General features: G+C 37.0%; 1 protein-coding gene across 17 annotated transcripts in view; it reads right to left on the reverse strand.

Annotated features, from left to right (window-relative positions):
- MYT1L (myelin transcription factor 1 like) overlaps positions 1 to 25,294 on the reverse strand; it is a 311,356-nt gene that overhangs the window by 61,342 nt on the left and 224,720 nt on the right. For 10 of the 17 annotated variants that reach the window (XM_085056760.1, XM_085056762.1, XM_085056770.1 and 7 more), the window contains 7 exons: positions 22,387 to 23,364; positions 17,781 to 17,915; positions 15,161 to 15,251; positions 12,775 to 12,882; positions 9,395 to 9,606; positions 3,236 to 3,483; positions 728 to 964 (listed from right to left, as the gene is read on the reverse strand). In XM_085056760.1, coding sequence (XP_084912886.1) covers positions 728 to 964; positions 3,236 to 3,483; positions 9,395 to 9,606; positions 12,775 to 12,882; positions 15,161 to 15,251; positions 17,781 to 17,915; positions 22,387 to 23,364 — 2,009 coding nt within the window. The remainder of the gene's footprint in view (positions 1 to 727; positions 965 to 3,235; positions 3,484 to 9,394; positions 9,607 to 12,774; positions 12,883 to 15,160; positions 15,252 to 17,780; positions 17,916 to 22,386; positions 23,365 to 25,294) is intronic. The other 7 variants (XM_085056772.1, XM_085056771.1, XM_085056769.1 and 4 more) reach the window with 4 other exon arrangements.

Here is a 25,294-nt window from a genome sequence, read left to right on the forward strand (position 1 = left end):
ATTGAACCTTGTCAGCAGACCTCTTCAGTGTCCTGTCTGTTCTGTTTTGAAAAGTAATATAAATTCACTAATGTATTTTCTTTATTTGCCTCTTCTGTTTAAAGGGTTCCGCTGTTGTCTTCGTACTATAAGTAGAAAAGTAACACTGGTTCCTTATATCCCTTCTTTGTATTCTTTAAAATATTTCTTTAATACAGGCCTTTACACATATAGCTATCAAGAGCGTATAAGTAATCTAGAAGATTAGTTGAAATAGTAGAAAGCTTACATTTTACTCTTCTGCTTTATTTAAATTAATTTCTAAGTAATATATGCTTTCAAATACTCAGCACATCATTTATGGTTTTCAAATTCAGGAGAAAATCTTGTCTTCAGAGCTGATTATCCCACTATTGAACAGTTATGTCAACTTACTTATACAGAGTAATGTAATCTGGATATAGCAAAGCATCTTTACTGCAGAAAATGTTTGTTAACAAGATGATGCTGTTAGAAAACATGATTCACGTTCATGGTTCAAATGTTGTCTTATGGAACTTAGTCACAGATCAGACGTGTGCCAGCATGATATAGTCCTTAAGATTAACCAGCAGAAAGTCCTTTTCGTAGAAAACCACCAGTTTTATCACATAATACTTTTCCTTCCTATTTCCCTCCAAATTTCAGAAAATTAATGAATTACCAAAATTAGACTGCAACAAGAACTATATAGATGAAAAAGACCTACATTAATCTCTTTGGAATCATCTTCATCTATCCTACTTGGCTTCATTTTAGTGTAGTCCACTGGCAAGTCCCAGCAGTCACCCTCATTCAGTTGGTAACACCGGTTGTTCATCACTGCTTGTCGTTGTGGGGACATTGGCTCCAGTGGGGTCAAAATGGTACAGCAACCATCTCGCTGCCTCTGCTTGTTCATGCTCAGATCCAACGTCCCATTTTCATCGACTTCCATATCAGGATTCTGTCAAAATAAGAAAAATATTGTTAATTCAGCTTCACACTAGCAAACTGCTACCTCTTCTTCAATCTGATTGCCTAGCAGAATGATAAAATGCTTTTCCATTCCTGTATAGATTGTAAGCATTGAGCCCCCTCCTACACATAGCATGATGCGGTTACACAACATTAATGCTGTTAAAGTAGATTTCTTTCTGAATGGCTAATTTGATGTTTGGGGGGAAAGGGGAGAGTCTTCAGTACCCCTCCTGCCACCCAGCACAGAGGTGTAAAATCTGATATATATAAAGGAGAAATTTCTAAATGTATTTTCTTGCCATTATCTTTATGTTCTTGATTTATTCTGTGACAGGTGAGGTAACCTGTGAGGTAACATGTGCATAATTCTGTTTTCAGTCCTGACATCTGTCTGGGTGATTAGAGTAACAAAAACCAGCAAACATCAAATAATTTTTGGTTCTTTCTTTCTTTAACATTAGCAGTCAATGCTTGAACAGATAATGTCTGAAAATTAAACAGGGAGGGAAGGTACCAAACAAAGTCCTTTTGGACACCATTTGTCAATGAGGAAATGCATTCAAGTTTCACAGCTCCTTCCCTGCAGATGAACACATATTAACAATTCATGTAGCTATCTTCATAATAATTTGTGCCAATTTCTGTGAGAACTGGTACTGTGAAAAATGGGGCGAGGATGGGCCCTTTTGCAGAAAGAAACAAGTGTTGTCTATTATATTCAATGGGGAGAAATAAGATCTTAAAATTAACACAAAAAAATAAGGACAAGTAAGATAAAAATGCCCACAGAGAATCCCTCATCTTTCCAAAAATGAAATGTGCCATTAGAAATTTGGTTTCAAAACTAACGTGAATGTGACCGACGTCTCGTATGTCTGGTGACTTTCTTTCCTCTTGAGTAACAACAGAGCTGCATGAAAGCACTGTGAATGCAAGTCGCTCTTTCTGAATTACTGCCTTTTGTCAGAGCTGATATCTAATTGCTGCTATCCTGCTAATTTAATTTAGAAAGGACTTGTTTATCTCCTCAGACTCATTCCTTCAGTTGCAATATAGAGTGACACATTAGGAAAGAGGCCCTTTCTGGCTTAGACACAGAAGATTTTTAGCATTTTATTCCAACTTCTCCCATTGTACTGAATAGAGAACAACTGCATTTATTTACATGCCAGAAAGAGATTTTCCTCTTGAACAGTATTAAATAAATTAATCTAAAAAGCAGTATTTGAAAACAAAGTCCATTCTGGCTCAGATTATGATTATTACAAATACCTACTGCTACAGGTTTAGTTTGTTATAAATGATCATAACATGAGGGGGTTTGCACAGCAAGGGAAAGCAAACCTTTGTCTATAGTAGAAGAACAGAACATGTCTGCCAGCTCAAAATCTCTCTACAAGCACAATAAAAATGTTTCCTCTGCACTGCATCTGTCTGCTCGGCCATCTAGTGGTCTCCTATAGGCAGCACTGTACTGTTTGCTTATGCATGTTAAATACTCATTTTTGAACAGCTATCAGAGCCAAAACTTTAAAGTTAAATATGAAAAAAAAATTCCTAAATCTTTAACAAATGTTAATAGTTACACTGTTTTTTCTCAATACAGAAAGCTTAACGACAAAAGCTTTTATTTGTGTCTGTATGGCCATTTCATAATATACTGAGGCTCTGTGAACATACAGAACATTAGTGACCCTGCAATACTGTTAAGCACAATTTAAGCCACCTGTCCTGGAGGATTTGTCCATTTCAAATGCATTATGTATTGACTGAAGAACTGTGATATCACAGGCAGGCAAGAAATTGTAAGACACAGTAGCACAGATTTCTTTGTACTGAATCTTAGAAGCTTAGGTTCCATTTGTGACTTTAAAATGAAAATGCAGAGTTAAATCTCAATCCCTTTCCAAAATGTATGAATCAGACTGCATTTTGCAAAAAAAACCCAAACCCCAAACATTAGTGAGATAAATACCATTTGAGCAATCCAAACATCTTTTATAATTACAGTAAGAGACAAATTAAAAATGGAGGAGTACTTGGTATCTGTATCATTACTTTATAAAACCATCATGATTTCCTGCGATACTCGTGAGAAATTTGTATCTTTTTTTTTCCCTGGCTTTAGCAGAGCCACCAGATTATGTTAATTTTGAGGGAAAAAATAACCAAGCAAAATGTACTAAAGCTATTGTCTCTATAAGGGCCACAGAGCAAGTACAGTTCTTCATCAACAAACAGATTTACTAATTTTTACCCTTGCACAGAGATCCTGAGGCTTAGTGGAGAGGTTCTGAGGCATCTCTCTGCAGCGGGTGGAGAGATTCAGAATAGCAGTAGCAGCCATGTGTGCTGCCTCCATGTCATGAGTATAGTCAAAGCTGCTCTTGCTGCAGGTACTGCTGGCACTGCTGCCTCCACCACAACTCATATTGCTGCTGCTGCTAGGGGCATAACTGCTTGTTGTGCTGCTGGTTGGACTTGAATTCTTACAGTAGCGTTTAGCTGTGGGAAGAAATATGACAAGGATGACTCAAAAGAAGGAGCATTCTGCATAACTGAAGAGGAAAACAAACTGCTGGAGGTGAAATTTATAATGAGGAACAGTAACCAATGCCAAAAAAAAAAAGCCCGCAATAAGAATGATGGCTGTATTTCTTGATTTCTGTCTGTGAGTTTTATATGTTACATGTGTGAGTTTGTATGAAATAACCTCCTGTAAAAATCTGCATGACATGATCATGAATTGTTCTGACAAACAGGCTGGATTTATAAAACAATAAAAACATAGAAACACTGCTTTTACCCCACATATATAGTTAGACAGAAGGTACAATCTGCTCAGCTCATTCATTTTTATTAATGATGGGCAATGTAATACTATGGTACCTTTTCCTATTTACATGAGGAACTGTTAGTTTAAGGCCTAGAACTCCCCAGAGCCACTGGAGATCAAACCCACTGCAAGGCTAATGAGCTTGGCTTCTGGGCCACAGCACCACCCATATGTCCTCTTAACACCTCACGCTTCCTAAAACCTTTATTTCCTCCTACACCACAGGCAAATATTATGGCACTGGCCATCCCAAAAACAGGAGCATGACAGGAGAAAGGTGTTTTTTATGTGTGAGTTTTACCATGACTTGTCCAGAGGCAGAAGACTGTTTAAATGGCAACAGACACGAATGAAATGTCCCCCCCTTCCAATAACCTGAGCACCTACAACTCTTCATAAAACCAGTAAGGACCAGACACCCCTCCCTGCTCCCACTGCCAGCAGTGATGTCCAGCTGTGCTCTGACTGACACAAGCCAAGGTGGTCACAGAAGGGCCAAGGCACTGACAATGCTCACGTCCAGCCTATCTAAACACAAGGCAGCACTGTTGCTGCTTTTAAGTAATGCTCCTTGCAGCCAAAGGTATTACAGCAAGAAGGGAAAGCAGTCCTATCAGCCCACTTATTTCTCCAATCCTCTTCCCAGATGAACTGTTTTAAAAGTGTTCATAAAAAATGCAAGAAAGTGTGAGCTCGTCTCCAAACTCTAAAAGTTTATGTATTTTCAGAAAAAAATAAGAGTCAAGGTCAGAGGATACATCCATGCACATTACGGCAACTACTTCTCCTTAAGATGGAAATGTATACTGCAGAGATCATACCTTATAGCACAGTGTAACAATAACCAACTAGCATGCTGATTAGAGAGCTATACAAAAAAGGTCAGGCCCTAGACAGAGCTCTTCCGTGATGGGCTCCATTTAAATGCCAGACTCTTCCGTTGTATTTGTCTGAACAGACACACATACAATAATCTGCTCCCATGAGCACAGCCCATTTGTGAACCATAGGCTGCTTTGGTAGGCAGGCAGGGTTCAAAAGAAGAATCTGAAAGCAAAATGTCTCTGCTAGAGCTTATGTCATCCTCCTTTCTCTAAAAAACTGAAAAAAAAATCAAGGCGTTATTTTTACTGCAAAGGAAATAGTGTTTCACTGAAATCATAACAGATGGAGTTTTCTCAGGAAAGCCACATAATGCACAGGGTGCGATTTTTTTTAAGTGAATTGAATGCTAAACACTCATCACATTTTTTTTGTTTTGAACACATAGTAGCACTACACTAGCAGGGTATCCAGTAATAATAAATTTGTGAACTGTTCCTCAAGAGTTTCATTATTAATATAGTAGTCAGTGGTGGTCATTAAAAATTCAGCATTTATCCATTATTACTTTGTTACAGTATCCAAGACATGCAAGAATTTTCCTATACTTAAAGAAGGAAATAATTGAATAATTCAGTTTCTACTGCGTTAACACAGCAAGCATCCTGTACCACTGAACTTGCCAAATTAGAAGTATCTTTCAAAAATCATAGGAACAAATAAGGCTTTTGTCATTTCCAAAAAGCATTAGTCTTGTTATAGCAGGTCACATTTAGACAGACATAAGAGACATGTTACATGGGAATTATATACATATATATATATATATATATATATATAAAAGAATGTATGCTAAAGAGAAGGAGGGAAAGAGGCAGCTTTTATACATAGGACTAACCATCAGAAACTCATGCATGCTCTGATATGGACTCCTCTGTGGCCTTGGTCAAACTACATTATCCCTCAAATTCATTTTCCCTATAAATAGAAAGTTGCTTCTAAAATTTAGTTGTGTTGTGATTCACTTGCAAAACACTTTGAAGATGTAAAGTGTCATAAGTATGTTACACAATTATTAGCTTTCAGATTACCAATAATTTAAGCAAAACTTACTTAGAGAGAAATGGCCATGGCTATCTTAACTTTACTGTTGCTGTACATTGGAAGATGAGTCACATAACCCAGACTGTTCATTTCACACTGGCTTTTCAATAGAAACAAAGATCATCAATTTAAAATGAAGTAAATCAATCTGTTCACTAATGAAGGGAAAGCTGCACTGTTTCAATACCAGATAATTCAGCTTGATACAATGCCCACCCAGGTTTATGAAGCTCTGCAGTCCACCTATGCTTTGTGATCCAGAGTGAAACCAAATGTGGAGAATACCTTTCCCATTAAAAACAGACACAGGTCTAACCAGCTGCATACCCAAACTGGGCTTCCATCAGATATGCCTGGGGGCTGATTGCAAAGAACCTCTCAAAGTCAACAGGCTTCTCTTACTAATTAACAATGGGGGAGTGGAAGAGATCCCAAACATGCAGAAAACCAAAGGAAGGTATTTGGAGTGGAATTCAGTTCTGCCCCGGCACCTTCATCCCCAGTATTGTCTAAATACTGAATGTGTTAGTAAATTAATTACAGTTTCAACACTTTTTCTGTCTTGCACAATAAAAGATTCATCTCACCTAATTTCAGATATCCAACCTAGTCATTATAGGCTTCCTATACAGGCAGTGGAAAAAAATAGGAACTTTCAGGTAATGATTCACCCGACCAGTTTAAAATAAGCACTTCAGGAAAAGATTAATTGAATCAGAGAAGCAACTACCCTTCTTGAATCTGAAAGGGGTGCTGAGCTCAGCTGTAGGTGCTGACATTATAAAACGCTTGATACAGTCAGATGAATCCCACACATAGCACCCAGTGTTTCGACAGAATGACCCAGGCCTGTTGGTGGGATGACAACAATTCCTGCCATCACCTGAACAACCGAAAGTGTTGCCATCACCACTGTCTGCTGTGTCCCGCTGTTCTTATCTTAACTGCTGTATACCATAAGCCTAACATCCAATACACTATGCAACTGGTTTCAAAGGAAAAACAAGCCTAAAAATACAAAATTTCTCAAGAATTGTTAGATCATCCTACCCAGCAATCCAAAGTATACATTTTTTGTTTGTCTTTTAGTAAACCATACTGGAAAAAATATCAAGGAAACAATCCAAAGGAGCTAGTTATGTTCATGCCACTCCCAACCATACACCTAGTAAATGTATAATCCCTTTCTCTGATGACAAAATTACAGCACTAGCTGAAAATTAAAAAATAATAGAGACGTGAAGCTATTGATTTTTCATGTCTTTAGACTACTTCTCTCATACAGTCGGAACTAAAGAACTGTTTACCTGCACATTCCCCCCAAAACCTCAGATGTTCTTTCACACTTTGCAGGCACTTTGCAGAACTGAATCTGCTTTTATACAAACATGCTTTGCTGACATGCATAATAGCTGGGCTCTCTGGAGCTCCATATTGTCTTTAGTGGCAATAATTAATTCTTTTATATACAAATATAAAACCGCCTAAAACTACTGTGGATTTTTGAAGAAAAGTGGCTCTTTTAAGTGGAGTCTCTTCCTGAAATTCCCTTCATATTCAGTTATTTACAATAACTGTCAGCAAAATCCTTGTTCCATTGAGAGTGAGTGCCAAAATTTTTGAACAGTTTCAGTGTGCCCAGGATTTCACTTCTTCATTCTAATAATTCAACCAATTTTCCTGAGCCAATTTAAGCCAAATATTCTGTACTTCTAAAATTTCAGAGAGATGTGAATTCTCAAGATTTCATGAAAATCACTACATGGGAAAAGAAAAACTCAAATTAGGCCCGATCTCTGGGACCATGTTGTCAAGTCCATCCGGCCAAACAGTGCACACATCACTTGGAACCAGGTATAATGTGTACTGCCTTCTGCAGAGCCAGGAGTATGGAACAAAGCCATACAGTAGCCTTTGTTTGGCAACCAACCCGCTCCAGCTGCAACGGGATTCCGTTGCTCTGAGTACACAAGAGCCCCTTATAGTTGCTATACCAGCATGAATCACATGTATACAGTGTCCTTCAGTCCTCTCTGCTCACGTTACTGAGCAGTGAAGCGACCTAGTCTCAGTCTTATATCCATGAAAAATTCCTATTTATATCAAAGGAAGGTGAGTGTGCATAAAGACAGTGGCCTGTATCAACATAGCCTTTTATTATTTAAGGCCACTGTTTAACTTGTGCTTAATGTTACATGTATTTTTAAATTCTGGTGATTTGGGAAAAAAAGTGGAGTTTGTTATTATTTATTGAAAAAGGGGCCTGACATGAGAAAAATATGTATTAGTTGCTTATGCATCAGTAATTTTATCTAAAAATAAGCTTTTTTATAGGAACCCCAGTAATACTCTGATTCTTTCCTTTCTGCAAGAGTAGACAGAATATATATAAAATATTTAATACCTAATTTACGTTATATTAATGTATACTTATAACCTTCCTAACCACAGGTACAGTTAATGCTTTAGCTTTAATTTTGTCCAAGCCTTTATTCTGATACGGACAAATAAGATGAAGGTATGAGGGAAAAAAAAAGGCTCTTTTAGTAAAAAATAAGTTTCTTTTCACAGCCCTTCTCCTTTCTGCTACAGTGCAAGAACATGCCTGTTAGTTCTGTGAGAGAAAAATTATCCAAAATATCAGACACACGAACGCAAGAGCGGTAGTAATTTTTTCTTTTTTTTTTTCTTAACTACTTTAAAATGTCAGTCTGTGTTCAGACAACAGCATAAATTGTTCTGTACAGTATGTTTCTCTCTGTTTTCCTAAACAAATATCTGACGCCTGCCTGAAATTTCTTATAGTAGTCACTGAGTAGCATCAAATATTTTAGCCAAAAAATTAACTACTAGTGTTTAAAAAAAAAAAGGCATGGTTTAGTTTTATACATATATTTATTTATATATATATATATATATATACACACATATATATATATCATATATATGCATATATATACACATATATAATATATATGCATATATAAATGTATTGCTCTGAAAAATTCCTGATGTCTTCAAAAGCTACAATCCTTCTTTATCCTGCACTTCATTTTTCTCCCCTAATTGAAAACCTTTTGCCTGACTGATACCATCCATTGTCTTCTCCTGAACTGAAGCTAATTTCAGCCTTCTCCTAAACATGTTAATTATGTTAGGTTTTCCAGAGAATTCAACCAGAGTATTTATGAGGACAAAATAAGCAGAAATGCCTCATTAAGTAAGTAACAGTGATTTCTGAAGTGCAATGAGAACCCATATTTTTACTTCCATGTGCCCACAAAGCAAGTATGTTATCTTTCTAGGTTACCTGAACTACTGTATGGAGGCGAGAATCCTAATGTGACCCTTGAGGCTAGGTCCCCCAGATAGTAACATAAGGATTATCTCTATTACTTAGCTTTTATTGCCATCTCAATACATCCCAGGAGCTTAATAGCTGGAGATGTCTTTTGCTAGTGCAACAATCCTGAAGCAAGCACCGTATAAAACAACACTTTTTCTAAACGGCCTTTAAAATGACTTAGATATGACAGCATTACTCATAATACTGTATGAACATGAAAACATGTCTTATTTGTATGATGTTTACATATACAACAACATGATTAACTGCAAACTTGTCTCTCATGTATAAGAGTGTGCACCTCCTACCATCATATCCTTTGGGGGATATATCCCTGGATTGCACCTTGGGAGCTATGGCTCTCTTGCCATAGGCATGGTTGTCATAACTGTTATATTCAAACGAAGTCTTAGAGTATTTCTCTAGTTCCTTGGCCAAGTTGGAGCGGGGTGTGGTGGTAGGGACATTGTTTCTGTAGCCATACTGAGGGATCTCCAATTGCTTAACAAAGCACATGGGCCTAGAAATTAAAGATATGTACAGTTTGTTAGATGCAGTTCAGTTTACTATGTCTGTGCATAATTTATAGTTCAGATTAGAAAATCTTAGTTATTTCTTGTACTCAAGAGACAGCAATATATTATTGCATTTCCTTAGTTTGGTTATTTTCAGCAGACAAACAATATATATTTCCTTGAACAAAGCCTAAACAAAATTAATTCTAATACCACTAAATGTATCCTGCAGCTAAAAGTGTTTTAAAATTCTGTTTTAAAATACTTCAGGGTTTCCTTTTCCCCATGTAATTGCATCACATAGCAAACTTGGGTTGTTTTTTTCTTTTGGGGAGATGAATTAAAGAGGGGCAAGCAGACTGACAGAAGAAGTTTGGACAAATTCCTTTAAATGTCAAAAAGAAAAAGTAGATCTGGAAACTCCACCTAATTAATGGAGTTTCCTCTGAATTTCTTCCAACAGAGCTGTATGATGTTTTCCTCTGTGCTTTCAAAAGTAACAATTCCTGTTTCATCCTTCAATATAGAAATCCATGTTCATCTTGAGAAACATACAGAAGAGTCTCAGAAGCTCTATGGACTCTGAGCTGCTGCCTTGCAGGTCCTGCTCACCCTTAAATGCAAGGTTCTGGCAGGAGCTGTGATTCCTGACACACAGATGCACACCTCAAGGAAGGTTCCTGAGAATGAATACAAAATAAAACTGTTTCAGTTTAATATCTCTTTCATTTTGGATGAGGGAGGACAGTCAGAAGAAGCCCTGGTTGATGTTATTCAGTCATTTGAGAAACTTGTGAAATCTCAGTGAAAGAATGCTGCAATGAACTCCACCGTCACACCATCTTCTGCACGTGGACACAGAAGCTATCAGCTCAAAGCAGGCAAATGAAGGACAGATCCTGCAAACCCTACCTATGTAAGAAAGTGTTACATGACTGGGTCATAGGAAGCAACGGCTACATGATGCAGTGTGTCTACCCATTGCATTTAGCAGAAGGCGAGGATGATGAACAGCACACCTGAAGTGCTTCTGCTGGAACCAAGAATCATATAATCAAGATTTTTTATTTTGATTTTTTTTTACTGCATTTATAACCAGAAGAAATGGAAGGAAAAGTCACAGGGACACAAATTCAGTTGAGAACAGAAGTATCATCACGCTGACTGAAAAAATGAAATGTGATAAATAGTAAGAAATAGGTTTTGAACATTATATCATGTTTTTTCTGAATGAATTTATTTTCATATAATTTAGTCAGGATATTTATGTAAAGATCACCCAACAAATCATATTAGTCACCCTATTCCCTTTGATTTATGTATGCTCATTCCTTTAGACACTTCTTCTTCACAAAATAGTGGGCTTATTTATACAATGAGTTGATACGAATAACAGTTTGATCTTGTTTCAAGATAGTCTATATTTAGCCAAAAACCTGCAATTCAGATCCTGTATATTCAATGCAAATCCAAAATTTCAGTGGAATAGAAGTCCTATGAATTTGATTTCTTTTTAAGTGAGGACTTTCAAATGCAGGTGGGATGGAAACTAGGATGAAGACAAATATTCAAGATTTACTCTTAAAACATCTCTCTCTGCCCAAGCACTGCCAGCATGCAAATACTATAAATAGCTGCCAAGTTCATCTTAAATATTTAGTGACTTAAAGGTAAAAGGGAAGCAGGAGAAAAGATGAAAGAATTATTTGAGTTGCCTAAAATACCTGAAACACAAGGCAGCTCACAAGCGAGTTAAGATTGCACAACAACTTCCTAGGGAGCTTGCAAGCAAACTGGATGCTGGTTTTGAGCAGTTGCCTTCTATGGCAACTGACTTCAGTGGCTTCTCTGTAATGAGCAGTGGTAAATGCCACTGCATTTTTGATCTGCCTTTTTCCATCAAGCGAGAAACTATTTTATTTCCTCAAAGAGTAGAGTTTTTTTATTAATGGGATTGGAAGAACCCTTCTCTAAGAAACCTCTCTGGGATGCTGTTTGCCCAGCTGTGCAAATTGCATTAGGGGCAGTTAAGATAAAGCCCATCAAAAACAATCTGAGGAAGGAAAGCAATGACAAAAAATCTGTAAATGTGAACCATAACTCAGCTCCATGGAAATACTGGTTTTTGACGATACCATCAAGATTAGATGACCTTTTAAGAGACTATTCAAAGAATGATGTTGGTAATAGAGGAGAAAACTTTAAGAAGCCCTATCAGTTCTTAAATCTTGGAGACAGCTAAAGATTAAGAAAGCTATGGGATAAGTATGAAATTCTGAGAACTAAAGCTGCAGCACTTCCTCCAAGCTCTTTGAGGCAGCTGGGAGGGATGTACCTATCCCAGCCCACAGATATTGCAGTATCCATGGAGAAATTCTGCAGCTTTTGGGGCATCATCAGCATAAGGCTGGTACAATCATGCGGAAGTTTGATTCCTTTACATGTATCCTTCACACTTCAGCTCCTTAGAAATATTATTTTTTCCACCCACATATCTCAAAAGAGGAGACAATAGCACAAAACTGAATTCAACTTTGGATAAATGCAGAATACTACATCGATGAAGAAAAGGGGTATAATCATAAAAAATTGGTTCAAGATCCTTCCCATATGAAAGTTTATGACAATTTTTCTCTCTTTCTGTCCTTCCTGGCAGGGAATGGGGAGAACAGAGACAAAGAACTAAGCCTGATATTATTTTGGAATCTAAGCTATACCTGGCACTTTTCCAAGTGTCCTGCCAAAAGGTGTATTCCCAGTTTGGTAATGCACATAGGGCTTCTGGTTTAATTTAAACTGATATTTACTAGTAAAAGCCTGCTGAAAAAACCAAGACTTACCGGTAAATATTAGTTTATTCCCAAAAGATACCAACTTTTTTCACACTGTTCTTAGACTTTGCACTCCAGCAGTCATCTTTACACCAAACAATGCCTAAGACAAAAATGAGCTTTTCAGCTTTACATGTATTTGCCAAAATAATTACCAACCCTCCCCCATGAAAACTGAGTGGGAAAAATACACTGTGAGAATTGGATCCAGAAGCCCTAATGCTAACTATTCTTTAGAGGAGATATAGATGTATATACAACGTATATAAATATAAATTCTCAGATTAGGTGAATGTGTGATGAATTCTGCATAAGAATAAGTATTATAGTGATTTCTAATACCTTAAAACCCGATCTGATGCCTGGTTTGATTTTGACACATCACAGTTCTGATGCTTCTCTTGAGCTTTAGCCAGTTTCTCTGCTGCAGCAATAGGACATCCAGAGAGGCTGCAATTACAGAAAGGAAATTTAATTGTCTTGTCCTGCATAGTTTCACATTATAGCACTGATCCAATTACTCCTTCTCCTCCTTAGCCAGCATCAGGAAGAATCTGAAGGAAAAGGGTTTCCAAAAGTGTTTTGGTCATGTGTATTTTCTCTAGAATAGACTTCCTTTCTGCTGCTTTTAAAGTTGCATGGTAAATCTTACATCTGTTCTTCTTCTCTCACAGTATATGGGTAGATTATTCATGGATGTCAGCCAGGGAACATACCAGTCGGAGAGGAGAATATAAACTGGAATCTACTGTGCAGCTCTGCTAGCAGACTTGAGACCTTTATGCAGCTACAAATGTTGCCAATGAAATGGCTCTTGAAGACAATTAAATGACAACACCACATAGGCCAAATCTTGTGCTGCTTCACACCTCATTCAGATCCATTAACTCCAATCTTTTTGCTAGGCATATAAATGAGTGTAAAATTTTTCCTTGGGTTGCTACATCTACATGTCAACTGTTTGTTAGTGTTTGTTCATGAAACTCAGCCACGAAAGTATGCTTTCTGATAGTAGATGGTGTAACAGGAAAAGCATTTCTGCACTGGGAATTTAATTAAATTTGCAAGTGTTGAACTATTATTGAAGTGGCAATAACAAGCCTGATTCTTATGGAAAAGGTTTAGAACTGAGAAAAATAAATATATTGATGCCAGCAGATGGTGCTCTTAGTGAAGCTGTAAAACCCTGTGACCTGACAATGGAGGGGCTCTTTCCCTTGTCGTAGTCTATTGCATGCTTATGTGGCCGCAGCTCTCTATGCTCTCCACAGGAAAAGGAATTAAAATGAAAGGCAAATCAGTGCATTCCCAGATGTTCCCTTCTTTACAGGAAATAAGTGGGAAAAAAAAAAAAGAAAAAAAAGTGAAGTAGAGAAAAATGCCCCAAAAGCTGCAGAAAGAGGTGAGCACAGACTGCAGAGTGCTCTCCCCCACCCTGGCTGCCCTAGTTCTGCAGAGGCTGAGGGAGCTCTGTGCAGCTCTGGAGTCATGCCAGGGGGCAGCTGCGCTCCACTGGCATGCTCCTCCTCAGACACCTCAAATATTCTAGTGGATATTCAACCAGAAGTGAATGCTGCTTCAAGCAGCAGTAATTCCCATAAAGCCTTCTCAGAGGTTTTTGCTGCATCTACTGGCAGCATCACTGCAGAGAAGAAAGGGGTACCAGAGCTTATTGCAGACAGGCTGGTACCCACAAGAGTCTTCTGGGGGAAATGCAGCTGATATGAGGGGCTGTAGTAACCCAGAGTTTGGTAAGACTGGATGTCCAGTACCTGTAGTCCCATAAGCCTTCATGCTACCAATTAACAGTAAAAAGGAATTCAGTAACAGGAACACTGCATAGTTCCTTTTACCCTCTTACCCACACTTTCTGGATTTTTAAAATTCTGAAGAAATAGGCGGGATTTTATTATTGTTCTGTGGGAAAATTATGAAGTGTGAAACATTACAGTAACATTTTGAAAATTTGTTTGACAATTTAATTGGCAATAGCATCCCTTCCCTAAGAATCTATTACTAATCTTAGGAAACTACAGAAAAGTTGCTTTTGTCCTTGCTATTTTTTTTCCCACTAGAATACTTATTTCTAATAATTCTGCCCTCTCATTTTTAAATGTAATGAGACATTTTCCTCATGTTTCTTAAACAGCCAAGATTCTCATTCAGTTTTAGCTGAATAAATACTTCAGGATTGAGACTGTGGTCAGTAAGAAAACTAATACCTGTGCACTGAAAATGCTGTTTCTCATGTATTAAAAAGCCCCAATATTTTTAGGATTAGAGCAGACTTTTTCATGCACTATAAAATAATCTCTGAGGAGAGTGAAGTGTGAGAACAAGAACTCTGTCCTAGTCCTTATGATGTTGACAGACTCTTCTTTCTCCCTGCATCACACCCATGAGGAGTCATCATATCACTTGTTTTGTACCACTGCTGTTCAGCAAATATCAAAACAAAAAGAAAAAAAAAAGTCCACTCAAAAAGCTAAGGATGCTTAAAATGTCTTCTGTTCATCCATACTACAGCAAACGCACACTCGTTCTCCTCAGAAAATACATGAATAAATGTTACTCTTTAAAATGGATAAAGCACACGAAGCACCATCTGTCAATCTTCAGAACAAAACAACGACACACACTCACTCCCCCCCACCAATGGACTGCTAGAAGGGCTGCAGTTCGGAGGCACTGTTCCCTCTAGATTGGTGTCCAGCGACGGCATCCTTACCTTCGGTGAGAATTCCTGTTGCTATTTACGTGGCCCCGGCCTGTGCAGCCTGGTGTAGGACACTTAAGAACATTTTCATGCATGGCAAGAACTTGACAAGGAGAGTAAGAGAAAACAGCAGAGTATGAAAACAAGAAAAAAAAATCAAATCCCAGTATATATGAAACCATTTTAAAACAAAGCAGGATTCATTAACAACCAGCATTCCTCAAAATACACGTGACACACATAGCCAATAAAGCCTGAGGAGGGAAGTAAGTATTGTGACCCTATGCTCATTAATACAGGGCAACAGTGGAAGTTATGGAGATTACAGAACCTATAAACAAGTGTATCTCTGGTGCAACAGTAAAGCAGAAGACGCCCAACATCTTCATACAAAACCACTGAGCAAAGATCAGCTCAACAGTAAAGGGTGAGCTAGCAACCATACAAAACAAAATTACAGACTAGAAAAATTCTTTCAGGAAATGTATGTATTCATAATACATAGCTTTATAAACACAGTATCAAACTCGTGAGCTGAAAATCTGCTCTCAAGTTATACTGGTAGAACACTGAATTATTTGAAATACACCTCAGTACAACCCTGAACAGAATTTAACCCTAACTATAAGGCAGCCTGATTGAGCTAGGGGCCAGTTCTGCTTGCTTCCACATAGATATAGAATTCATATCTATATGGAGAGCAGAATGGATCCTTTAATTTTGACTTGCATTCTCTACAAATGTGATTTTTTTTTTCTCAAAATACGAAGAACCAAAATTAAGCACATAAAAATTGAGGGATGGCAGAAAAAAAGTATGTAAAAAAGAAATAAGTGGTACAAGCTTAAGCAAGTAAACTGATTTACTTCTGCATCCACTGCAAGCTGGATGGAAAATTTACTCCAAGGCTGCTCAGAGCAGTACTCCTCTAAATCATAAAGCTCATGCTATGGAGGGCCAAATTATCAAGAACTTTTTGGGAACACTGAAGAGTTTTTTATTTCATGAGACATAGCTGAAACCATGCCTCGGACCTGGATGGCAGTACATGATTCAGCGGAAAAAGGCCATCCAGCCCTTGTGAAGTTGTGATTTTCTCACACAAGAAGAAGTCTGGAAGCCTGTATTTAGTTCTCACTCAAAAAATAAAAAAAAAAGAAGAAGATCTAATAAAATCAGTAGATACACCTTGACTGAGTTAAGAACTGAATAAAAGCTGTTCAGAGACTTGAGAATTAAACCATGTATACTCATTAAAAGATAATCATCATCATCATCACCCCATCATCAGTGCTAAAATGTGTATAGATGCAAAAGATTCACTCTGAAATTCCTAATATTCAAAGCTGTTCTTGAAACATGCTTCACAAGGCCAACATCACAGGAAAAAAAAAGATGAGCTCACCTTTGTTATTTTAGTAAGTACAAGAGCATGCAAACAGTTTAAAGCTATATTCTTCTTTGATTTACAAAGTCTTCTAAAGAGCTTTTTATTTACCATTTGAAAAAATGATAGAACTTTGAGCAACTGAATAAGTATTTGTGTTTCAGAAAATTACAGGGTCTTGGAAAGCAGAGAAATTACTTTATTTGTTCTAGTGTATTCAGAGCCCTACCAAACTACAGCAAAGTTTCCTAAAGCACTTCCTCATCACTTTACTTCTGGAAGAAGCCACTGTACCATGAAAGAGGAGACGTGTTATGTCTGCCACTCTTGCAGTGCTAATCTACTTCTGTTTTCCTGTCCATCAGACTCTACTTTCCTTTGGAAACTGGGGACCATTTCGTTCTGACTGTCTTTATAACATTTCCTTAAGGCTGCTGCAAATTCACTGAAGTCAAGTCTGTAAGTGCTGATGGACAGTGAGGATTTTAGGTCCATATGGAATGGAATCCATAACTCCGTTTTAAAACTGGTGTGAAAGAGAATTGGATCTTAGCTAGACACTTCCTGATGAAAACCAGCATAGAGTAATTAGCTTCAACAGAACTACGCTGATTTCACCAGCCAAAGAGTTGACTTCCAGAAATGAAGCCCTCTGCCTTCAGGTGCATGTCCATGAGCTCATATGGGTGAACCTCCTATGAAGAGATTTTGCTGACATGGCAGGAAGTTCCACCCATGCAATTGACAGGAGATGTTTGCTCAAAATCCTGACATCTGTAACTAAGTAAATGGCCAAATCATTATATTTTATAAAATGCACTAGTTTAATATAAATTATGTTTCAGACACAACAATAACAAAGGAAAGGGGTTGCAAGTTTTTCAGGAATAGTTATTCCTGTACAAGACAATAAGGACAGTTGATGTGACATTAGCACGCAGAAGCAAAAGCAGTGCACATCTTCTGGAAAACTTTTTCTCTGTTGACAGAATATGTCTATTTAAAAATAACCTGGGATTCTCAAAATCAAAGAATACAGCTTTAAAAGTTGTTCTTTTAGTGTAAAGTTAGTAGAGAATGGAAATGATGGAATAAAGGAAAAAGTATAACACAGAACAGTTGATTAAGTTGAGACAAACCATACTGAAAAAATGAAATTACTTTTTTAAATAAAAGATTTAAAAAGCATGCTAGAAAAGTTTTTGTAGTTTTATCCCCAGTTTCCATGAAAGAATGTGAACTTACTTTCTGGAGGGACCCTATCTTTGTGTGGGCATCCTGACAAACTGCGGTGATGGGGGTAAAGCCCCGTTACATGGCCAGTTCCATCACACCCAGGGGTAGGACATTTGCTCTCTTTCTTTTCTGTTCTTGAGGGATCTATAATTTACAACAAATGTGTCAAGTGAATGAGGCTTTTCACATTTCTGTAAGAAGGTTCATTTAATCATGTCATTTACTCTTTGGTAAATGTTATTATGAAAACTGGAAAAAAACCACCCTTCTACTTCTTATCACAGTTCTGTCACTTTTATCCTGTTATCTTCTTCTCAGACTGCAGGCTCCCATGATCATGGCAATATCCATTCACAGTGATTGGAAAATGACCTTTTTATAGCAAAGCTGTACCACTGTCAATAAATGTTCTTCTGGCAAGCATTAGCTCAAGGGTGCAAGGTCATTTGGAAACTCTTTAGTTGGAGTTTCCCTTCTTTACATTCTTATTTGCCTCATGTATTAAGGTCTGCAAGTGTACTGTCATAGCAGTTCAATGTCCTGAGAGTAGCAAACCCAGCTCTTCAGCATAACAATTCCACAATTCAGCACAAATAAATCTCTTTTCCAAGGCTCACTGAGGAAATGACTATTGTTTTCTTTAAATTCCTTATGAAGTGGTAAAAGTACATAAATATTCCTTTCTCTTCAATAAATTATGGTGGAGTAAACATTGTAATCAGAATTACTGAAAGCATTGCTTGCTCTGTAAATCTGGGCCATTACCAACATGCATATGTAACATTTGAACATTCATATGCTTGAAAGGTTAATGACCTTTTAGGATGTTGTTGGATCTTCTGACTACAAATCAAAGAAAAGTCTAACTAGACATTTTTTCCACAAAATAAAGTTTTCTGCCAATAATGTAGTGGAATAGGGGTGAGATCAATCCTGAACTGGAACTTTCCCACATAACTTCATCAGCTTATTTTGTTTAACAGAACATCTATAAAGTAACATCCCTATCCTTCCAGCCAAGCACATGATAGAAATTACATCTTATCATCTTGACCAAAGTTGCCAGATTTTGGACATTATTGCTGATTTTCATATTAGTATTAAACGGATAAAATTCAGGATACTCAAACTGCTACGATTTTGGCTCAAGATTACCAACATCTTTTTTAGTCCATCATTTCTTTCAACACCCAATCTGAACTATCCTCATTTAATAATTTTATGTTGCTCTTGTAATTTCTCTGCTTCGGTATTTAAGCTTTCATCTCCAGAAAATAAGATTTTGCTACTTGATTTCCAGTAAGTCTTTTTAACATTAAATTCCAACCCAGCTTCAACAAGCAGAACCCTCAGTACAATAGGGGGAAATTTCAGTACTTGTAGAACCTCACGTACAACCCATTATTTTCAGCATGAATCAATACAATTCAGAGTTCACATTCTCTTGTGGACTTATCTTTCCCTGAGTTCCCTCTGGTAGGTTTTTAAATACACTACCTTTCAAGTTCTTCCCAAACACTTTCATTTTAGGGAAATTCTTTAGCTCATTTAATGACTCTCCGTGTCTTAAATCCATTCTTAAAATTTAATATCATACTTAAACCTTATATTTTGCAAATGGAATCCCTAATTATGAAAGTTTTATTTTACTTAACTTGCATGTTGACTGTAGAACACAGTGCTTTGTTTCATACTCTTTAATGACAAATGAATATATAAATCTATCTCCAATGTGCTATACAATTATCACAACACTCCTGTAAAGACCATAGTCTCATACATCAGGAAATTGAAGAAAGCAATCAAGAAGTTAAACCCAAGGCCACAGAAGGAGCAAATGTCAGAGGAGGGATTTGAATTCCTGCCAGATAGGCCTGTGCTGAGACCACTAGAACAGCAAGCCCACAGCTACATACATACACAACTCTAAGCAACTCATCAAGTCAAGTACTTTGGGATGTGTAAAAGTATTAGGTAAGTGAATAGATAATGTAAATGAAATATAAATTATGTAAATATAACAGTATTCAAGGACTGCAAAAAATGTAGATGATTAATAGACCATAATGGCTTTTTATAGAAACTTTAAACTAGAGGAACTTTAGCTACTCGACATTGTTAGAACTCCGCCAAAATCAGTGAAGATATTGTAATTTGGAGCAGCTGAGGATCTAGTCACTTGCATCCTACAGCATCAAGCAAATTCTCCTCTGTGTTCAAGTCTATGCCATAAAGTTAAACCATATATCAGATCCTTAAGAGCCTTTATGGTCTAATGAGTCAGAAAAGATGCTGTATACTACTCTTAATGAATTCAAAACTTGCATAAAACTGCACTTGCACAATTTCCCATTGCTTTTAATGGAAGACATTTGAGTAAACTTTTCACAACTTTATACAAAACTCTGAATACTGTTTTGTAAATCCTCTTCTGCTACTTGGGAGAAATATTGCATATCTGTAATCTTTCCTCACTCCTTGCCACAATGGAAGTACTTCCTGAGTGAAAGTTGTCAAAAGACTTTTGAAAGGTTTCAAAATGCATAAATTTCAGAAGAAAGACTGTTTAGAAAGCTTAAAATGGCAGGGGGAAAACCATTTGTGGTCTCTTCATGGGTTGTTTCAGTGATCTTTGAAGCCAAGAGGTAGTTCTCTACAAACCTGCGTACCTAAAAATGTTTCCATTTAACCATATCATACATCTCTGTAGGCATCTCTTCCAGGACTATTTGGGAGATAATGTGTGACTGGAGAACAAATGGTGTAAGCAACTGTCTTACTTAAAACTTCCTCTCTCAACAACCACCAGAGTGTTTCCCTTTTTTCTTTTTTTAAGTAAGGGAATATTTTAAAATTTTTTTATTAAAAACGTGAAGAATGATCCACCCCACAAAGTTTCATGGTCCAAATTCCCACAGTATTTAGTCCCTGGTTGAGGCTTGGACCTATTATAAATTCAGCCTGCAGCTCCCAAGAAATAGGATGGTTCAGAGAAGCTCTAGAATTTACTGAAACAGGGCCTCCATACATTTCTCACTGTCAGAAATTATATAGACTTTTTGGAGACAGCAGATCTATATGCAAAAATGTTTTTCCAGCCGTAAGTAGACTGAAAAGCCTGGACACTACCAGAGATAAAAAACTCTTCAAAAATTAATTCTGGTTTGCCATGTTTTCTATATTATTAGAGGCATATACTCAAAGGGAAATGCATCTATAATAGCTCATATGTGAACAACATTTAGCACAACATCCACATGGCTATGCAGCAATACACTAAATAAAGCTGTCTTCCCCAAATACCCAGAGTTACTACAGCATACACTGGACCGTATAGTTGTGGTTAGAACAAGCAAAACTTCACTAAAATACATTGCAGCAGTGTTTGACATCAGTAATTTACATGCTTTTCTAACAGACTGATCATTGCTTTTGTTTAAGACTTGTGAAAAATGATCAAAACGTTTCTTGGATCCAAGATGTTGTCTGCCTACATGAATGTCACAGGCAGATTACTTTTTCGAAACAGGGATTTATAAAAAAGAGAAAAATGTCCACCATCTCAATTGAAAAAGCAAAACCAATATTTTTACAAGAAATATAAGATAAACCTAGTTCCTGTTTAGCATCTCCCAAGAAATACCACATCCTCAACTTCCACTAAAGTCAATGGGAATCAGGGGTGTTCAATGAATCTCAGGAGGTATTGAACACTTAAAACAACATGGCCCTACATGTACAGATGTAAACACATTAAAGAGGGGTGTCATAATATAAACACACCATCACCATGATAATCCTGCAAATTAAAAGGCATTCTAAAGGTAACCTTTAGTCTGTTAGGGCTTTTTTTTGTTTGTTTTGTTTTGTTGGAGGTTTTTTTTTTCTTGTATTGAATTATGGTCAAGGCAGCACCTTAACTGTTTCCACAATGGAATGAAACCAGTGAAGTGGAATGCACATAAGAAAGAAATTGCTATTGATCTCAGCCCAGGCCACACCATGCCTTGCATAGCAAATGGTTTCCATTACCTTACTATCTTAAGATAATTAATGTGCAGTCACTGCCCCTATCTTATGTTATCGGTCATTTTGATACTATTCAATTTCTATCAGACAATTCTACATTTTAGATGGGAGAGGCTTCATCAATAACTGTCATTTGATGATAATTTTGTAAGTCACGATGCCACCTACCCAATCCAATCTGTAATATATGCACTACATAGCTGATTGACTATCTGCTACATAAACCCCCCCTCTCCAACATAGTTTGCAACACAGTTCTCTTCTTTAATTATTACTATAAAATATATTAAAACCTTGAGAAAAATCTTTGCCTCTTTCAACATGATCTCTTATTTGTTTTGTTTCCCTGAGAAGTTACTTTTTAAATTTAGCCAATGACATACTGTACATATTTCTAACACTGCAGAATGAATTCTTTTATTTTATAATCATAGCATGATGCTATTTTACAATCATGTCATACTACAATTTTAATAAAGTTCCCATTAGGTGCAATTAATAACTTCATTTCAGAAATCTATGCAAAAACTTAACATGTTAGCTCACACTTTCTCATGACATAACATACGGTATATAGAAATATTACCTTTACCATAATATGGCTTTTTGACATGGCCGTCACTTGGTTTAGGCTTCCTGTCATCTCCAGAAAGGTGTCTTGGAGACTGTTCCTCAAATGATCTCATATTATCCCTCCTTCCAGCTTCCACTGCCATTTTTTCTCTCATGGCTTTTGCTCTCTCAGTTTCCAAAGCAATTGCTTTCTCAAGCAGGGTTAAGTTACCTTTTGTCATATCAAACACTTCTTCAGACCTATCTGAAGTAATAGAGGTGGTATCATCGTCTCTTTCATGACAACCATCCTCCTTGGCACAGCTAGAAAAAGTCCTAGATCTGGGGCTCAACTGTTCTTCAAGCCTCATTAGGTTCATCATATCAGAGTAATTCCGGTCTGGTGTTCTTCCTTGGAAGTCATCTTCTTGCCTGACATGCTGACGAGTGTTCATGTTTTGTTGTTGATTTCTTTCCTGTGGGTTTGTCTCACTGAGTTTCCTAGCCAGATCAAAACACTGGTTCCTTAAGCACTCCAAACTGCTGAGACACACCTCTTCATCACTCTCCTCCACTATTTTTTCTGTAAGTCCATTGTTCACAGGCTTCCCTAGCATTACAAAGTTCATATTCCTATTATCTTGCTGTGAAGTATTGTCTGCATAATTTCTGTCATTAATATTTTCTGAAAGCACTACACCATGTCCTTGTGCTAATAATTTAAGGGAGTCCACTGTTTCCCTAACAACATCACTGTCTAAATCTAAACTCAGCTCACTTTTCCGACCGATATTTTCATTTTTGTCACTATCATCTTCCAGACTATTAGATGTATTGCTGTTCATTTCTGATTCTGTCCTGGCTCTGTATGCTGCATCCTCTGCAATTTTGCCAAGATTTAACAATGACTTGGCCACCAGTTCATCGTAATTATCATACTCATCATTATTGTTATCGTCTTTTTCTGTGTCTTGCATTATTCGAGTATTGTGACAATTCATTTGATGGTCTTCTGCATAAAAAACAGAAACAAAGAAAGAAACAAAGAAAGAAAGAAAAAGGAAAAGAAAAGAAAAAAGTGGCTACAATTGGAACTGTTGTTGCAATCGCACGGACAGAAAACAAACTGCATGTCAAATATTGTTAATCATACAGCAATTCTAGAACACAATGGTTGGCCCATTTGAACTGAATTCTCTGTAGTACATAGGGCTATTTTTGTTTATTTGCTATCCACATGAATTTCTTTCACAGAACTGATAAGAAAAAGGCAATCAAAATGCTAATTACTACTACTGCTAAATATTATGTCATAAATAGTTATGTTTCTCCTTTCACTTCTATATTCACAGTTTTATGGGATTTATTACAATCACATTATTCAGATGACATAATTGCCCATGTTTCCAACTTTTCTCACTCCTGTATTTCCTGCAAATACGGTAGATGGTAAAGGAGTGAGTAGTACTGGATTTATTCTCTTACTGATGAACACCATTCACCAAAAGAGTATACTCCAAGAAGGAAAATGTCACTTTTTTAACACCATATGCACCATTAACACTAGTTGACCAATAACTACACACTAGTTGACCAATAACTACACACAAAGATTAAAATAGCATTTTACTTAGTGGATCCATCAGTAAAATCAAATCTCTCAGTTCAACTGTAGAGAAGTAAGAATTTTAAAAGAGCTGTTGCATTAAAGGAAGATAGAAGGAATTATATGTACAATATAATTTGAAGTAAATATGCTAGACCAAATTTTATGGTCATATATGTATGGCAGGGCTGTTATCTGTGCAATGTAACAAAATGGTGCAAAATTACCACATTTTACTCAGCTTTGTTATAGCAACTGTTGAATAACTGAGGGAGAGCTTAATAAGATGGAGCCAATGTGAGGCCCTGAGGGTGAGACTCATCTCACCTAACTTTATACATGAGCAAGGAAGGCATCTACATCTGAGTTAGCTATTCCATGGTTACATCCTTAGTCAGTAAGAGAAGCAGACACTTTACAGACAGAGCCCACCTGATCTGGTTAAGATATCTCCTTGGGAATAAAACTAGTAACAACTAGAAGTGCCTGTTTCTCTTCATTGACAACAAAGACTCAGACTTGATGCCCACCTTAAAGATTCCCATACTCAGTCAGATGAGTATCATGAGATCATCATCAGAGAGCATCTTCTGGTATCTCATGTTCACTCAGAAGTTATGTAATTCTTAGACCCAGTCTTAAAACACATACACATTCATCATTAGGGAGTAATGAATGCTGCATAACTTATATTTTGATAAAGGGCTACCCAAGCTGTATTTCAACATTTTGCATCACAACTGGGAAAGTTCCTAGACCTCTCACACACTGTCATTACAGTGACATGCCAGGCCAGTTTTTCAGCTGGTGCAAACTGGAAGAAACCTAGTAGAGCTAGGATCATTAACACCTGCTCAAGAACTAGTCCATTAACTTCCGATAGCATCTTTTCAGCTTAGATGTATTTTCCACACTGGTACACCTAAACACATAGCAATTTCCAAAGTGTGACCCATGTTTTGGGTTAAACAAACCAAAGCAGGAAATTTCAGGTAGTAGGTGGCTTGTACACTAACATTTTGGTAATAGGAAATAGTGTTTGATAAAAATAGTTTTTATGTCAGTAGACAAGATAATAAATCAGAATTGTAAATACAAAGCTCAACAGCACAATAATTAATATTTCAGCCACAAGATAGTATTTCTTCTACACAGTGGTTAGGGATCCTGGGATGATAGTAGGCTGTAGTTAAGCAGCAGAACTGGTTGATGATTAGGCTATGTCTAGAGAAAAAATGCTGTAATGGTAAAATTTTATATCTTATATACTATCTGCTTGAATACAGAGGAAACATAATTAATAAGGAAGATTGTATGGTATTTTCACATAACAACA

The sequence above is a fragment of the Lichenostomus cassidix genome, chromosome 3, assembly GCF_008360975.1.
Source record: "Lichenostomus cassidix isolate B80296 chromosome 3, HeHo_3.0, whole genome shotgun sequence".
In the NCBI taxonomy this organism is placed as follows: Eukaryota; Metazoa; Chordata; class Aves; order Passeriformes; family Meliphagidae; genus Lichenostomus; species Lichenostomus cassidix.